This window comes from Actinia tenebrosa, unplaced genomic scaffold, assembly GCF_029948245.1.
Source record: "Actinia tenebrosa isolate PJP-AT-01 unplaced genomic scaffold, QUT_ActTen_1.0 PGA_scaffold6__47_contigs__length_16458017, whole genome shotgun sequence".
Taxonomy (NCBI): Eukaryota; Metazoa; Cnidaria; class Anthozoa; order Actiniaria; family Actiniidae; genus Actinia; species Actinia tenebrosa.
In genome coordinates, this window is record NW_028292583.1 from 10,280,456 (window position 1) to 10,299,008 (window position 18,553).

Below are 18,553 nucleotides of genomic sequence, written 5' to 3' on the forward strand. Positions count from 1 at the left end.
AATATGTTGTATAATAAGTCTATATTTTATATCCTTTCCAAAGATAATCCTAATAATTTTACCTCTACATTTACAACTTTTTAGTCAATCAATAAGAAGATCTTCAAACTGTAAAAGTTACACCATTTATCCTACTAGTTGTCATTCCAGCCATTCAGCCATTGTCATGGCAACAGTTGCCATGGTGAAAGGGTTGTCATGGTAACTCAGATACTGCTTTGCGGAGATAGAGCTGCAACTCCAGGAAGAGTTTTACCTACAAGAAACAAAACAAAAAAAGGTCTTATTTTCATGTCCCATTTCATTCTCACTCACATTCTCATTTCATTTCATTTTAATTTAAATCGAAACATGTCAATCAACTTGAATAACTATTGTTCTGAACTGACTAGTCTCCTGTTCATGTGGAAACACAAAAGCATTTTCACCAGCTCTTACCTTCGAGAAGTTCCAGACTAGCACCACCACCAGTACTGACATGACTGACTTTATCTTCTGTTTCCCACTTTGCGCAGCACGTCGCTGTATCCCCTCCACCTGCATCGCAACAACAGCAACAAATTGAAATTTCTCAGCTTATAACTTTGCCTAAATTTCATTAAGCCACATATTTGAATAATAGACCATTTCACAGATCCCGCGGCTCAACCTCAGCCTCGTCAGCGTGTAATAGATTCTTTAGAAATTGCCTACAACCTGTGAAATTTTTAAGTGTTTCAATTGTTCGTTGATGTGTAAATTCCTTTCATTACTGCGGACTGTAGTCAAATTCTAAAGAATAATTACACGCTGACGAGGCTGAGGTTGAGTAACGGGATCCGTGAAATGACCTATTGACATTTATAAGCTTGTAGGCCTTTTTCACGCGGCAGGCATGTTAGTTTGAACAGTAGATTCCACTATGTGTAGCCAAATAATCAAGTGCTTGAGAATAAATATATGCAGGTTTTTAAATGGGTTAAAGATTTTAATTCTCATGAGCCGCCGTGTGATTAATGTTTACAGAGGCCGTGTAATCCCACATTTTTCTTACCAATAATTGTTGTGGCTCCATTTTTAGTGGCCTCTACTACTGCATCCATGACAGCCTTGGTGCCTGCTTCAAACTTGGCGAATTCAAACACACCAACAGGGCTATTGAAAAAGATAAGAAATTAGTGCATTTTTTGAACACCCATCCTCATCATGCATGTATCATCATCATGCATGTATCATCATCATGCATGTATCATCATCACAATGTATTATCATGTATCATCATCATGTATCATCATCGTGTATCATCATCATGTATCATCATCATGTATCATCATCATGTATCATCATCATGAATCATCATCATGTATCACCATATATCATCATGTATCATCATCATGTATCATCATCATGTATCATCATGTATCATCATCATGTATCATCATGTGTCATCATCATGTATCATCATCATGTATCATCATCATGTATCATCATCATGTATCATCATCGTGTATCATCATCATGTATCATCATCATGTATCATCATCATGTATCATCATCATGTTTCATCATTATCATCATGTATCATCATGTATCATCATCATCATGTATCATCATCATGTATCATCATGTATCATCATCAGGTATCATGTTTCATCATCATGTATCATCATCATGTACCATCATGTTTCATCATTATCATCATGTATCATCATGTATCATCATCATGTATCATCATCATGTATCATCATCATATACCATCATCATATACCATCATCATGTTTCATCATTATCATCATGTATCATGTATCATCATCATGTATCATCATCATCATGTATCCTCATGTATCATCATGTATCATCATCGTGTATCATCATCATGTATCATCATCATGTATCATCATCATGTATCATCATCATGTGTCATCATCATGTATCATCATCGTGTATCATCATCATGTATCATCATCATGTATCATCATCATGTATCATCATCATGTACCATCATCATGTTTCATCATTATCATCATGTATCATCATCATCATGTATCATCATCATGTATCATGTATCATCATCATGTATCATCATCATGTTTCATCATCATGTATCATCATCATGTACCATCATCATGTTTCATCATTATCATCATGTATCATCATGTATCATCATGTATCATGTATCATCATCATGTATCATCATCATGTATCATCATCATGTATCATCATCATATACCATCATCATATACCATCATCATGTTTCATCATTATCATCATGTATCATGTATCATCATCATGTATCATCATCATCATGTATCCTCATGTATCATCATGTATCATCATCGTGTATCATCATCATGTATCATCATCATGTATCATCATCATGTATCATCATCATGTATCATCATCATGTGTCATCATCATGTATCATCATCGTGTATCATCATCATGTATCATCATCATGTATCATCATCGTGCATCATCATCATGTATCATCATCATGTATCATCATCATGTATCATCATCATGAATCATCATCATGTATCATCATGTATCATCATCAAGTATCATCATCATGTATCATCATCATGTATCATCATCATCATGTATCATCATCATCATGTATCATCATGTATCATCATGTATCATCATGTATCATCATGTATCATGTATCATCATCATGTATCATCATCATGTATCATCATCATGTATCATCATCATGTACTATCATCATGTTTCATCATTATCATCATGTATCATCATGTATCATCATCATCATGTATCATCATGTATCATCATCATGTATCATGTATCATCATCATGTATCATCATCAGGTATCATCATCATGTTTCATCATCATGTATCATCATCATGTACCATCATCATGTTTCATCATCATGTATCATCATGTATCATCATGTATCATTATCATGTATCATCATCATGTATCATCATCATGTATCATCATCATGTATCATCATTATGTATCATCATCATGTATCATCATCATATACCATCATCATATACCATCATCATGTTTCATCATTATCATCATGTATCATGTATCATCATCATGTATCATCATCATCATGTATCCTCATGTATCATCATGTATCATCATCGTGTATCATCATCATGTATCATCATCATGTATCATCATGTATCATCATCATGTATCATCATCATGTATCATCACCATGTATCATCATCATGTATCATCACCATTCATATCATCACCAGTCATATCATCACCATAATATATCATCATCATCATGGATCTTCTTCATCATAGCCATTTCCATTACCATAATCATATTCAGCATTATCATTTTCTATTTCTTTTGGCTTACCCATTCCATACAATAGTCTTTGCTTTAGCAATCACTTCCTTGAAAGCTTGAACACTTTTTGGGCCACAATCCAGTCCCTGTAATAACAATGTTTATTGATAATATATTTAAAACTTGTCTGATATCCTGGCCACAGGTTCATATTTTACATACCATCCATCCTTTTGGGATTCCAGATTCAACTGTCGCTGCGCCAACCTAGAAAACAAGGGACAGGTCATGAGCCTACGTCTTTCCCAAAATAAGTTTTATGTTGCAATAAAAACCAATTTTCTTTAACTAGTTGTCGCTTCAAGGCTTTACAATCTTTCTGTCTTACCTCGGCATCTTCGGCAAACTTATTGGCAGTAACAAAATCAACAGGGAAAACCAAATTCACTTTCTTTTCTTTTGCTTTATCAGCAAGTTTCTGGACAATCTCTGCACCTTTTTCATCATAGAGAGAGTCGCCAATCTGCTCAACAGACAGATAAAAAGAATACAAATTTGATGTTGTGATTCAATCAGTAAATTCACCTGTACTTTCTTTAAGATGGATTGGTCACTGATGATCACTGGAGCATGAATTTGATCCTTGGGCTCAATCATAACATAATGTACACCTAATTCAAAAAACATTGTCATCACCAAAGGCGATAGGTCATTCCGACATGGAAATGGTTTCATTGAATACAAAGAACATCGAATCAGTCTCAGCACGAAGGTCCATACTCTTGACGAGAAGAAGAAGAAGAAACACAAGTCATTCCAGCTATTCTTGGATCTTGGAATAACATGTATCCTATTTATCCATTTATCCTAGCTTTTCGCCTATTGCCTATCGCCTTAATTTGTGATGACAACGTTTTTTGAATTAGGTGCATGTGAGAAGATTTGCTTGTTCAGTTCTCCTGTCCTTCGAGGAGTTTTTCTCTTTTTTTTTTTCTCTGTAAATATCAACTTTTAAATTGCAATTCAATCATGGAATGAAGGCGACAGGTTTCATTAGCCACTGGCTATTTGTATAAAATCACTACCCTAGTATGAAAAGGACATTTTTTAGCCTTACTTACCTCCATTCCATTCAGTACTTTAGTAAAAGTATAAGCCATTCCTCCTCCAATGATCATTTCATCAACCTTGTCCAACAGGTTCTCAATGAGTTGGATCTTGTCTGCAACCTTGGCACTTTATTAAGCAAAGATGTAAAAACTTAGCATGCCAACTGTAGTAGAGTTTTTTGAAATGTTAGTCTTTAAAATAGCATCAATTACATAGGGACCTGTTATCCCATTTCATTCCCTAGAGTGAGATTCTTCTTTTGAGTTGTATTGATATTCATGTGTCTTCTCATGTACAACCATTAAAGCAAAGAAATAATATTTTAGGGAAATACGTGTGGTCTGAATGGGAAAATGTCATGGCTAAGGTAAAGTCTGAGGTCTAATCATCAACCTACCCTCCCAAGATCGCCAAGAAGGGCCTGACAGGGGACTCCAGTGCCTTGGCGAAGTAGTCCAGCTCCTTCTTGAGCAAGAAACCAGCTGCTTTTTGAGGATGATCAACTCCAACCATGGAACTAAAACAAGTCAGTCAAACATCATTAGCTTCAATAATATAGCCAGCATCAGGCCTAAAGACTCGGGGAGATGGGGGGAGGGGGGGGGGAGTGTGGTTTAGATGCAAACCCAAGCTCACCCCACCCCTATTGAATAAGGTCAACATCATCTAGGAAGAGAATTGAGAGCAAGTTATAGGTGCATTCCATCCCCTACACCATTGGTTACATTTTTGTTATAAGAGACGTTGTTACCTGTGTGCTCTGTGAGCTGTTCCAAATGCATCATTAATGTACACATCTCCAAGTTTGGCCAGCGAGGACCTGAATACCTTGACTGCCTCTTCACTTGCTTTAACCTAGATATAAAAACAAGACAATAAATGTTAGTTGTCACACTTAAAAATCCTGTATTTTTTTTTTTAAATTATTCCAAGAGACATCTTGTTACCTTTTTCCCATCGGCGTCCACACCTTTTCCTTCTTCTTCGATGTGAAAGCGAAGGTTTTCAAGCAGAATAATAGATCCTGAATAAAATTAGAGGGCCTGAGTCAGTCATTGTTTTAAAATGTTTTTCTTATAAAATTTGGAATCCAAATTTACCTGCTTCAGGAGCAGCACATGCAGCCTCAACTTCAGGACCCACACAACTTGGAAGAAACTTGACATCTCTGGGAAATAGAAATAAATTGATGGTAATCTCATCAAACACCACTACTCGAGAATTAGAGGCAAATGCTATTGAAGGATTCTCATCCATCATCTTATCTATCTTGTTATTCTTGGGGTGCAACCACATGACTATATCCCTTGAGATATAAATAACAATGAAACAGCCACCATGTTGGTTCAAGCAAAGCTATAACATGGTGGCTATGTCTTAACATGCACCCTGAGAATTGGAATTTCAAAATGTTTGGGGCAGGTAAGGGTGAATCCCTCATACACACCCTCTCTATAGCCATATTGTAGTATCGTATTTAATATTGGTTTGTACCTTCCAAGTAACTTCTTCAATTCATCAGCCACAGGTGCTAGGGAATATTTGTCTACAACTTGACCATCAGGTCGACCCAAGTGACTCATCAATACCACTGATGTGGCTCCTTTTTCCAGGCAGTGCTTGATTGATGGCAGTGCTGCGACGATCCTAGAAATTAAGGTAGATATTTCAGCTGCAATACACATGGCTAGCCTCCCTCGCAACAGGCAATATATACACTGCTAATATTATTATAATAATGTGCTGCAGCTCTTACTGCTGGGGTCATGAGTTCAATTCCCAAAGCCAACAGCATAAGAGTTGCTTGTTGGTTCTCTCCTGTGCTTCAAGAATTTTTCTAAGGTTGATCAGTTTTTTGCCCAGCAGTGTGCAAAAATAAACTTCAAGATTCCAATTTCATCATGAAACGAGAGCCACAGGTTTATTTGCCAAAGGTTTGTTGTGGTATGCTACCCACGTAAAACAAAGACAATTTATTATATATATATATATATATATATCTATTGCTCTGCATCCCTACGCATCGAGCACTGTTTCAACAGTATAGACCACATTACATACTTTGTTATATATATATATATATATTGGTCTTGAATTGTCACCTGCCATGTTTGACAATTATGATATGCATGATATAGTTGCAAGACATAAAGGTTAAATGCATCCTCAATTTTCACTCATCTAGTTAAAACGAGGTGGATGAACCAATCTTGGAAGGATTATCCAAGAGCTAAAGAATTTCTTCGTCTGATACTAGTATTGACCATGTGCATGACAGCTTGCTGCAGCAATTAAATATTTTATGGAAAAAAAGAAAAAATCGTTCCATACCTTTGGTTGTTTGTAATCTCTTTGCCCTTCAAAGGAACATTGAAGTCAACCCTGCAATCGAGAACAAGAACACTCTTCTGTTCAATCAAACAAGCAGATTCTGGATAGATCTGTGAACTACAACGAGCTACAGATACAAGTAAGTTATTTTTGTACATTTTCTCGTACAAAAAGGTCCAAAGATTTTAACTTTCTAGTAAATTGAAATATCCCAGCAAAGTCTACCTCATAAGAACTCGTTTATCCTTCAGTTCCAAGGAGCTGATACCTAGCTTATTGAGAGACATGATGTTGGATCGCTGGGTGCAGAAATCAAGCCGTAAAACAAATAATTCCAAGGACGTGTTCAACCTCACACTTCAGCTGGAAGAACAATGCTTCGAGGAGGGAAGACTAGGTGAGCTAAATATCTTATACGAGGGAGGGGTGGGTGCGTTTGACGCACTAACTTTTTGAGCTGAAATCTTATTTTTAAGCTAACAAAAGCTATTGAATAGCCAAAAACAGCATACATTTTAAAGATTTTATTCACTTTCTTTTATTCTCTGCCGAACTATTTAAAAGATTTACAGGATATTTCAGCGAGACTATCTCCATCCCCTCCCCCGTAAGTAATTGCTTTAGTTCCTTCCCAGTCTCATTCATGCAGTAGATTTTCCAAGATGGCGTCCTTCACGCGGCTTCAAACTTTTTCGCGATTTCGTCAACTTTTTACCCTACGTGGAAGCCGTCAAATACATGTACCATGGAGGAGAGAATTCTCAAGTGTTGTTTCTTCGACTTCTTTTTATAATAATACCAGTAAGTTGGAATTTGTGGAATAAATTTTGACATTTTGGGCAACGTTCTTTTCCACGTGGGTTTGTCAACGTTATCATTTTATTTAGTATAGTTTTTCTCGTTTTATTTTTGCATAAATGGAGGATATGCTGTAATGTTTTAATTGTATTCTCAAAAATGCAGATTTATTTTCTTCAATATGCAATGTAAGCTGCAAAAAAAAATTTTTTTGTTTAAGTATTACTTGCAAGACATATGGGAAAAAAGCTTGCATGTTTGTGCAATGGAAAATTCTTTCTCATGTAAAACGATTGTTTTGTTCCTGACAACTAACATGGCTGCCATCACACCATGGTGCAAAAATATTGACGTCCATCAAAATCTACTTCACAGTGACATCAAATTGTATGATTTTGCAAGTTTAATTGGGAAGTGCTGTAACCATTCAGTAGATTAAATTATATACTTACTAATGTGCTTTTGACTACTCCCAGAAGAAAGCAGCCCCAACTAGGAGTCAGAAATTAAACTTTATGTTTCATAACATTCTTTATAACAGAAGTTTGTTCTGTTTCTTATGAATTAGGGTCACAAGATATAAATAAAAGAAAGTTATTTGATAAGCAACATTGTCAATCAGTTCACATCAGAACATTAACTGATGAGCCTGATAAAACAATCGAGGTAAGTATATATAAGGTAGTGTTCATTTATATTTTGTCTGAGCTGATTTGTTGACGTTAGGTACAGTATATAGGGTCAGTGCAGTGAATGCAGCAAAATGGAAGCTAGTTAAAAGGAATAATATATATATATGATTTCTCTGCTGTTGTATTTACCTCTCCTTCATGTATTAGTGATGGGAGAGTGGGACAACAGTGGGACAATAATCCTTTGCAGCTAAAACTAGCAAATTTGCAACAGCTGCATGAGCAAGCAAAAGCACTGGCATGGCAAACCGTGGAACTAAAATGCAGCATGTACATCTGGCGCATGTGTAACGATTACCTTAGCGACACCACTGACAAAATATTCATTTTAGAACTCAAGTGAGGAAAACTCTTACGAGGCATCAGACATGGCCCATGTTATTACAAATACCGAACAAGTAACAGGTAATGATCATCAATTTAGAGTCATAGGTGATAATGTTAATAGAATATAATTGAATGTAATCTTACATACATATTGGTTAAAGTTCTATTATTGTGTAGTTTTAGTCCTAAATGATAATCATGCCTTCACCAATGGAGGGAGATTGTTATTTCCAAGGAATGAGGAGGGTCAGAGAAGGTTGTTATGTTCGTGTAATGGACCTCCTTGCAGCACGTCAGAATGCAACTCAATTTGGACGACATAATAATAGGTTTCCAATTCTCAGGAGATCGAAATTCTTGTTTTGTCCCCGAAATTGAGCTGCTTTGATGTCACATACAAGGGGTCTGTTCCAGAAAATATCCATACCTCCCTCCTTCCAGATTGGAATTCCAAGGGGTGGAGCAGGTCTGAGAAGGGTATGTTGTGTAATTTCAAGAAATACTTTCCATCAAAACATAATTTCTACCAGTAAAATATTGAAGAGTTCAAGAACTGGCCAAGGATTGCCAATACCATTGTTATTGAAAGATTAAGTTGAAACTCTTCCTCTTTTTTACTGGTTGCAGGAGAATCAAAGAAACATGAATTTCAAGCAGAAACCAAACAACTTTTAGACATTGTGGCCAAGTCACTTTACTCTGAGAAAGAGGTACCAGAATACATGAATTTTATTCACTTTTCCGAACACGTTTCCAGACCAGGTGCCAATTTTTTTTTTTAACTTTGCATGTGTGCACCATGTTTTGATAAAAAATCTATCAGTTTTCTCTGTAATCACAGAGTGAGACAATCATGAATGGAACCCTCAGATTCATATGAGGTGAAAGCCCAAGATTGAATTGGAATTTAGAAGTTGGTTTTTGTCACCCTATGGTTGATTGAGAACTGTCTCATTTGAGGGACAGGAACATAGTTGTCCTGACACTATCTGCAATTTCAATGCAATGCTTTGCAAAGAAGTTTAAGAAAATAACAATGAAAACAACAAGAAATGTTTTTCTTTCTAGTGTATGAGAAAATGATTAAAGCAACTTTTTCCATGTTCCATGCTTCTGTATTACTAAACAATGCACCAGTGAGATGGAATATTTAATTTCGATTATTTTTTATTCAGGTTTTTATTCGAGAAGTTATTTCCAACTCATCCGACGCATTAGAAAAACTACGACACCACTTCATCACAGGAAAAGATGTCGTAGACTTGGACTTAAATTTGGAAATTAAATTAGAGACCAGCGAAGAGGCTGGGACATTTACGATACAAGATAATGGTGTCGGCATGACTGAAGAGGAGCTCTTACAAAATCTAGGGATTATTGCAAAGTCAGGCTCCAAGGCCTTCCTGGAGCAGCTCAAGCATGATTCTGTGTCAGCGCAAGACAATATTATTGGTCAATTTGGTGTTGGGTTTTATTCAACGTTCATGGTCGCAGATAAAGTAGATGTCTATACTAAATCTTATCAGCCCAACAGCCAGGGATACTTCTGGACATCAGATGGGTAAGTTGAATGTAGTGACCAAAGATATGTTATGATTTTATAGCTTTGTCGATGGCTACATAAAATTTGCTTATTATTCCTATTTACCTTGGGTGTAATGTTTAATAATAATTAATAATAATAATATTACTACTACTACTACTAGCACTACCACTACCACTAATAATAACAGAAATAATAATAATAATAATGATAATAATAATAATGGGATTAACAGTGGATTCCACAGAGTGGCAGCACAGAAGGGCACCAACAAACAACTCTATTCACATACAACACTGAACATGGCAGGAGTCAAACCCAGGTCGCATTGGTAAGAGGCAAGTGCTCTCACCACTATGCCACCTGTTCTTAACCATGTTTTTCCTGTGTCATTCCCAAGAGTATCATTTCTTTGTTTAAAATGGTTGTGCACGAGAAGACACTTAAATACAGATACAACATAAACAAAAAATCTTATCCTCAAGAGAATGACACAAGGTAGACCTGAAATGGGAAAACATTATGCCAAAGCTAAAGAGGTACAAATTCTTTATGAAGCTCAGGGACATATGAGTATGCCGAAGCAGAGGGAGTCTCCAGAGGAACAAAACTCATCATCCACTTGAAGGAGGATTCTAAAAGATATGCCTTGAAAACTGCTGTAGAAGGTAGGAAAACTATTTGACAATCATTCGCCAAAGGCGAAGCGAATATCGGGGAATAATTACCGAGATGCGAGGCAAATAATTGTTTTAGTATAAATACACAGGTGATTCTTTAAAGTGCTACTATGACGAAAATCGCTCAAACTTGGATTCAGCTGAAACTTCCTAAGAATACTCTTTAAAGGTCCAATAATCACTGTATGAAGTGTTTTCTCGATATTCAGGACGAAAGTATGATATTTTTACGATTATTTTTTGGAGTCTGTGACGTCATACACTCAACATCGAACATCGCTCCATACATTTCTTTGTAGTTTATGATCAAAATATCAGTAGTAAAGGGAGAAAGAAATACCCAAACACCCCAAAATATAAATTATAGTCACAAGTAATGTGAAATAAGCACATTAGCCACCCTTTGGGCTTCATAGGAATAAAATAAATTAAGGATTTATATACAAAGAAATATATGTAGCAATGTCTGATGTTGAGTGTATGACGTCACAGACTCCAAAAAATAATTGTAAAAATATCATACTTTCGTACTGAATATCGAGAAAACACTTCATACAGTGATTATTGGACCTTTCAAGAGTATTTTTAAGAAGTTTCAGCTGAATCCAAGTTTGAGCGATTTTCGTCGTAGTAGCACTTTAAAAAAAGAAAAAAACAGAAGATAAAAGACATTTTTTCCCCATAACAGCAACAAAGGGGCTGGCGGCCATTTTGGATTATCGCTGGAGGTGATTATCGTGTGTTACTGTGAGTTTCTCGACCAATCAGCGCGCGAGATTTTCAATAATCACCTGTGTATTTTTTACTAAATTATTTTAAGGAATATAAAATGTGCACGCATGTCTCTGTACTGTGATATAAACACTCTTGGAGCTATAGAGCGTGAAAGAAACTAGGCTTAGCCAAGATTTTTTTCTGCTTTTCGAGTGATGAGCTTTTTGATGGTGCAAAGCCTTTATAGGCCGGGCTAAAAATGACAGCTGTTCAATGACCAGATATGAATGAAGACTGGACATATCGGACCTATACAACATGAGACCAGCTGTCTAGTGAAAGACAAATGGCAATCTTGGCTGGACATTGTCCTGTAACCTACTGTTATTTTGAGCTTGACATGTTCACAAAGAGGAAGTATTATAAACTATATTAAAATTATATATTAATATTAATAAATATTAAACTATAGAAAAAATTCACTGACTTTTTGTTTTTTTCAGAAATTGTTCGAAAGTACAGCAACTTTGTTGGTTTTCCGATATACCTAAATGGTGTGTGTATCAACACGATACAGGTAAATCAAGTTAGAGGCTACTTGTTATAGCAGGGGGTGGTATGTACATGAGAAATAAGAAAGCTTCAAGGTAACTCTTATTTTGATACAAATTTGCAAGACTAAAAATTTAAAACAAATTAACTGGTTCCCATTCCAAATTAGTAAATTATCCAAAGCACCCTCCTGCTACTTTCCAAGAATGATGATAATAATGAGGATGTTGATGATGACTTTATTTCAAGAGGGATAAAACATATCAACTTAAGTTAACGTCATTTGATTCACCCCTGTATCATCTCCTATGTTTTAAAAGTCACTTAGTAATTATTATACTAGCTCATTTTCCACTTATTGCTGGCTTTCAATCAATGCCAAAGGAGTGAAGTAACAAAAGATGTGACACCCATGTTGGTTGATCAGGGTTCGTGCTACTCCTTGAAATCCTTGAAAAGTCCTTGAATTGAAAACACATTCTTAAGGGCGCTTGAAAAGCTCTTGAAAATAGGGGGAAAATGCCAAAACTCCTTGAATTTAATGCCAACTTAATGTTATTTCTAACTTACCTTTTAAAATAAATAACGATTAAAATTGATTGAAGAGTTTCTGGTTGCTCGTTTACTGGTTGGTTGCGAGTCATGCTCATTTTTTATCTAAGCTTATGGCCCCGGCTGAATTAGCTGCACTGTAACATTGAATCAATGCTTAAAACCAATTCTAATACAAAAAACTTTATCCTTTAAAAAATTGGATTTTTTGTGCTTGAAAAGTGCTTGAAAAGTGCTTAAAAAGTCCTTGAATTTTGTAATGAGAATGTAGCACGAACCCTGGTTGATATAACAAAATAATTCATTGATAAGTCCTTGTTGAATTTGACTGAGATGGTGGCTATGATTTCATGTGCAAAGGAATAATAATAAAGCAACACTTTTTCTTCTCTTGCAGCCTCTCTGGACTTTAGAACCAAAAGACATAAGCAGTGAACAACATGAGGTATTGTGTATACCAGGGGCACAGCGAGGACTCCTCCATGGGAGAGGGTGAGGGGGTGGCAAATTTAATAAGTGTAGCATAGTGATTCTTTATTATAGTATACCCACAGGAATTCCACATGAATGAATGAAATTTCAGTGCCCAAATGTAAAGCACAAAATAATAACTTGTAGTCATATTGTGTAGTTCCAAAAATTATCCATACCCCCCTCACGGAGGAATTTTTTAAAGACACCCTCCTACCCCCAGGAAATTCCAAATTTCTTCCATACAAACTCTGTAATTTTTGTTCTTTCTCTGACCCCCCTACTCTTTGGAAATTCCAAATTCCTCTTTGGGTGGCTATGGATGATTTCTGGAACTACACATTCAAAGAAAAACTACCGTATTCAGTATCAAATAAATAAGACATTAGACAAAACTGTTGCTTGGGAGGGTTGATGTACAGCACTTGAAAATCATTCTCATGGGGGGTGGTCTTGTACACCCAGTTGAAACTGTACAAATGTTTTCTTTTTTAACAGGAGTTCTTACAGTTTCTTGGTGGCACATACGACAAACCCCGATACTACTTACATTACAAGACAGACGCACCCCTAAATATTCGTAGTATATTCTACATTCCCGAGACTCTACCTCAGATATTGTCCATGCAGCAGAGTGATTCTGGCATATCCCTTTACAGCAGAAGAGTACTTATACAAGGCAAAGCAGAAAAGGTGAAAACATTATACAAAGATCATCATTGAGCATCAGGGTCATTGTCATTACCATCAACATGATGCGTCAATCACCATTTCATCATCCTGTATGATCATACACCACGTAACTGTCAAATAAACTGACAAATAAATGCTACTCTTGTAAAAACACGGATTGTTCGTTTATTTCTAGGTGTTACCTCGCTGGTTGAGGTTTGTTCGAGGTGTTGTTGACAGTGAAGACATCCCATTGAATTTGAGTCGGGAGCTACTGCAAGACAGTGCTCTCATCAGAAAGCTTAGCGACGTCCTCTCGGCAAGGATAGTCAAGTTCCTCCAAGAACAAGCCAGAAAGGACAGAGTCAAGTACGAAAAGTTCTTTAAGGATTGCTCGGTGTATATCCGAGAGGGTGTGGTCACCACAGAGAATCAGGACCAGAAGGAAGAGATATCTAAGCTGTTGTTATTTGAATCATCAAGTGAAAAACCTGGGGCATTGACTAATTTACCAGCTTATGTACAAAGAATGAAACCCACACAAAGAAAGATCTATTATCTATGTGCACCAAGGTTTGTTGGTTACTTGTTACTCATTTCCTGTCTTTCTTTGTTCCCTTTCATTTGGTTTCAGCCAGTATTATTCACTTGGCACTTGTCTAGTTTTTCTTTTCTTTTCTTTTTTCCTGTCCTCCCTAGTGACATGCTTTCCCCCCTTCCTTTCTTCCTCTTCCTATTTCCTACCTAGTTCCTTCCCTCCCTCCTTCCTTCCTCCTCCTCCTCACTCCCTCCCTCCCTCCCTTCCTCCTTCCTTCCTTCCTCCTTCCTTCCTTCCTTCCTTCCTTCCTTCCTTCCTTCCTTCCTTCCTCTCTTTGTTCCTATTTTTATTTTTTTAATCCATTGTAGCCAACTAAGTTTGTGTCCAACCAAGTTTTTGTCCAGATTAGCTTGTAGCAGTCAAACATTATTTTGTTGAATGTTCTTTAATTTTCTTCTAGTCGAGAATTAGCGGAAACGTCACCATATTATGAAAGTTTAAAAGAAAATGATGTTGAGGTAAGTAAGAGTATAAGATAAAGACATGTTAACCAAAAAAAGTTATCTTGCATAGATCCGGCCTCTGATTCTGAGATCAAAACTAAAATTTAAAATTGTTTTTACGGAGGGAGGAAAACCAAAAGACCTAGCAAAAAACCCTCTTAGCATAGGAGAGAACAATACATATTACATATTAGGCTCTGCACTCATACTAGGCTCTTGTACCAAAGCCTTGAATTGGTGAGGGGACGACGCCTTAGCAACATGACCATGGCCTTGCTAGCCAATAGAAAACATGCACACACGCTGTGTGCAGTTGTAATGCATGTAGAGATTGGCAGAACACAAGAGAAGTGTTAGGAGAAGCATGGAATGCAGGGCTATCAGTCATTGGTGTCATGATTACAAGCCAAATTAGTTTTAGCGTAGACATACTTTATTTCTGGCTAAACGTTACTGGTCAAAGTGACCAGCAAGGCAACAATTTGATTGGACAAGACCCAGTTCTGGCCAGACATTGTCCAATGTGGCTGCTATTTTAAGCCCTGACATTTAGCAGAGTGTTTCTCATAACTTCTCAAGTATTTTGTCAATCCTCAAGTGTCTTGTCCACACAGCACAACCAGCAAATTTTTTCTTTCTTTTTAAAAATGAAAATTAGAATAACCATTATTTTGGATATGAATAATTCAATAGAAAGTGCACATACACCATCAACCAATCGGAAAGCAGGATTTATAACAGTTATTTTATAAAAGCGTTTATTCATCATCAGGTATTGTTTACGTATAATGATCAAGATGATGTGGTGCTGCACTATCTGAAGAAGTATGAAGGCAAGGAAATCATATCAGCAGAAAACTACTTGTCTGAAGCCTCAGATGACAAACAAGCCAGTGAACCAGATGTTAAAGATGTTAATCCCAAAGGTAAACTGTTAGCTGATCCTGGTAAATATGATGACTATAATGAGGATGCATCATGATGAACATAGTGGTGTTGAGAGTACTGTCTTGGCAGGATGTAATGATGATGATGATGTTGATACATGATGATGATGATGATGATGATACATGATGTTGTCGATGATGATACATGATGATGATACATGATGATACATGATGATGATACATGATGATGATACATGATGATGATACATGATGATGATACATGATGATACATGATGATGATACATGATGATGATACATGATGATGATACATGATGATGATACATGATGATGATACATGATGATGATACATGATGATGATACATGATGATAATGATACATGATGATGATACATGATGATGATACACGATGATGATACATGATGATGATACATGATGATACATGATGATACATGATAATGATACATGATGATGATACATGATGATGATACATGATGATACATGATGATGATACATAATGATACATGATGATGATACATGATGATACATGATGATACATGATGATGATACATGATGACGATACATGATGATGATACATGATGATGATACATGGTGATGATACATATTGATGATACATGATGATATAACATGATGATGATACATGATGATGATACATATTGATGATACATGATGATATAACATGATGATGATACATGATGATAATACATGATGATGATGATACATGACCATGATAAATGATGAAGATACATAACAATAATGATGATAAATGATGATATTATATGAATGGTGATAGTGATGATTATTATTATATCATATTTAACAATTCTCAATGATATTTTCATGATGATAGCATCTCTTAATAATGTAATGTAATTTCATGACTTTAATAGCATACTGTAATATCCACCCATGCATAATATTTCCGCAGAGGATTCGCTGCCTGACAAAGAAAGCAAGGAGCTTGCTGACTGGATGAACGTCGTACTAGGAAATCACAAAGTTGTCGGTGTTAAGGTTTGTCATCTACTGACAGATGGAGCATTTGTTTGTCCCTCCCCCCTCCCCTCCCATGAAATTCGTTTTGACCAATTTTCCTGTTAGGTTTCTAATCGACTGAGGAACACCAGTCATCCTGCCATGATAACAGTACCTGACATGGTGGCAGCCAAACACTGGCTTAAACTAATCAAGAGTGAAAACCACAGTAAAGACATCGGAGATGCCAAGTTTCAGATCATTCAACCTATGTTGGAGATAAACCCAAAGTAAGATCATTTCTAGTAGAAATTTCTTGTCTTGCGAATTGTTTCTGTCTGTCGCAATCTGACATCATGAGTGACATATCTCACAATATTGCTGGGTTAATCACGGCAGTCATACCATGAGGAAGGAACAATGCAAGACAAGAAATACTCCAGTTTCAAGTTGCTTAATCTTAGCCTTGACTTTGTGCAGAATATTGATTTGTTCCAGTGAAGGTCTGTGGAAATTCAAAATTTCAATACCTGTGAATATTTAGACACTGATACAAGTAAATGAATCTGTAATAATAATTAAAACTCCAAAAAGCTCTATTTCCTAACAGAGAAAATATGCCTCACGATATGAAATGTATTTCACTACAGCTACGTTGTAGTGGAACAATGCAATGTTTTCGTACAATAAGAAATTTCAATTCCACATTGGCCTATAACATGAAAGTGATTTTCATCGTAACCATGTTGTCAGGCAGGAAGGAAACCATGTTTTTTATTCATTTTATTTTATTTTATTTTTTTGCATGACAAGATAACAGTATTTCATTGTCTAAAAATAAAATGTGCACTGTTCTGCCGCTAGGTATGGCTGTCATGAAAGCATGAAACCCTTGTACAATTATGGAAATGTGTTAAAACATTATGACCAAATCTTCTAGCACCATATTTTTTTGTTTGTTTGTTTATAATATTTTTTTCATTCTGCTCAGTTTCTGCTTTGATTTTTATGAATCATTTTCAGACATGAATTAATCAAAAAGCTTGAGAAAGCAAGAGAAAGCAATACTCAACTAGCTACTCTCATCACCAACCAGGTTTGTAGTAGTGCTGCATGATGTTAGTGATGATGAGTGATGATGAGTGATGATAATACATGATGATGATACATGGTGATCACACATGATGATACATGATGATACATGATGATGATACATGATGATGATACATGATGATACATGATACATGTTGATGATACATGATGATGATACATGATGATGATGCATGATGATGATACATGATGATGATACATGATGATGATACATGGTGATGATACATGGTGATGATACATGGTGATGATACATGATGATGATACATGATGATGATACATGATGATACATGATGATACATGATGATGATACATGATGATGATACATGATGATGATACATGATGATGATACATGATGATACATGATGATGATACATGGTGATGATACATGATGATGATACATAGTGATGATACATGATGGTGCTCCATGGTGATATGGTATTTCTAATTTAACTTCATTATCTTTTCCTGCCTCAGATTTATGATAATGCACTCATTACAGCAGGACTGATAGAGGACCCGAGACCAATGGTTGCACGTCTGACTACCTTGCTTAGCAAAGCCCTTGATCATAATTGAAGATCTATTAGCTTCAAGCAGTCAGCTCAATTTGCAACCAAGCTGTAGGTAAAAATAGATTTAATGAAAATTGTACCCTACAGGCTGTCTGGAGTGTGATGGTTAACAAAATGGGAACGGAAATGAATGAATGCATGATGATAAATCCAAAAGCTGAATAAAATAATGCATTGTTCAGAGCAACAAAACACAACTTCTTTTCTGCACAGAACCTTCTCATTAGTGATTA

At 36.1% G+C, this 18,553-nt stretch overlaps 2 protein-coding genes across 2 annotated transcripts; one reads left to right on the plus strand and one right to left on the minus strand.

Annotated features, from left to right (window-relative positions):
* Positions 1-6: 6 nt before the first annotated feature.
* Positions 7-7,073, minus strand: LOC116299999 (phosphoglycerate kinase 1). The gene is made up of 14 exons (XM_031708736.2): positions 6,922-7,073; positions 6,697-6,747; positions 5,860-6,012; positions 5,466-5,533; positions 5,313-5,389; positions 5,117-5,220; positions 4,763-4,882; positions 4,377-4,491; positions 3,644-3,778; positions 3,478-3,522; positions 3,325-3,401; positions 1,034-1,134; positions 439-537; positions 7-256 (listed from the first exon to the last, which is right to left on the minus strand). Exons 1-14 carry the CDS (start codon positions 6,981-6,983, stop codon positions 207-209), a joined length of 1,257 nt encoding a protein of 418 aa, XP_031564596.2. The 5' UTR covers positions 6,984-7,073; the 3' UTR covers positions 7-206.
* Positions 7,074-7,353: 280 nt separating this feature from the next.
* LOC116299995 (heat shock protein 75 kDa, mitochondrial) lies at positions 7,354-18,501 on the plus strand. Its single transcript, XM_031708731.2, has 16 exons — positions 7,354-7,497; positions 8,063-8,160; positions 8,519-8,591; positions 9,141-9,223; positions 9,689-10,074; positions 10,615-10,724; positions 11,954-12,027; positions 12,952-12,999; positions 13,524-13,718; positions 13,894-14,270; positions 14,696-14,753; positions 15,511-15,664; positions 16,592-16,677; positions 16,765-16,928; positions 17,662-17,734; positions 18,223-18,501. Exons 1-16 carry the CDS (start codon positions 7,359-7,361, stop codon positions 18,322-18,324), a joined length of 2,220 nt encoding a protein of 739 aa, XP_031564591.2. The 5' UTR covers positions 7,354-7,358; the 3' UTR covers positions 18,325-18,501.
* The last annotated feature ends 52 nt before the right edge of the window (positions 18,502-18,553 follow it).

Excerpts from the sequence above, each read along its gene's own strand:
- LOC116299995 (XM_031708731.2), top strand. The coding sequence starts at position 7,359 with ATGGCGTCCTTCACGCGGCTTCAAACTTTTTCGCGATTTCGTCAACTT. Across the intron at positions 13,719-13,893 it reads TACAAGGCAAAGCAGAAAAG|GTGTTACCTCGCTGGTTGAG; the intron begins GTGAAAACATTA and ends GTTTATTTCTAG. Across the intron at positions 16,929-17,661 it reads ATGTTGGAGATAAACCCAAA|ACATGAATTAATCAAAAAGC; the intron begins GTAAGATCATTT and ends AATCATTTTCAG.
- LOC116299999 (XM_031708736.2), bottom strand. The coding sequence starts at position 6,983 with ATGTCTCTCAATAAGCTAGGTATCAGCTCCTTGGAACTGAAGGATAAA. Across the intron at positions 5,390-5,465 it reads ATGTGCTGCTCCTGAAGCAG|GATCTATTATTCTGCTTGAA; the intron begins GTAAATTTGGAT and ends AATTTTATTCAG. Across the intron at positions 257-438 it reads TAGTCTGGAACTTCTCGAAG|GTAAAACTCTTCCTGGAGTT; the intron begins GTAAGAGCTGGT and ends TGTTTCTTGTAG.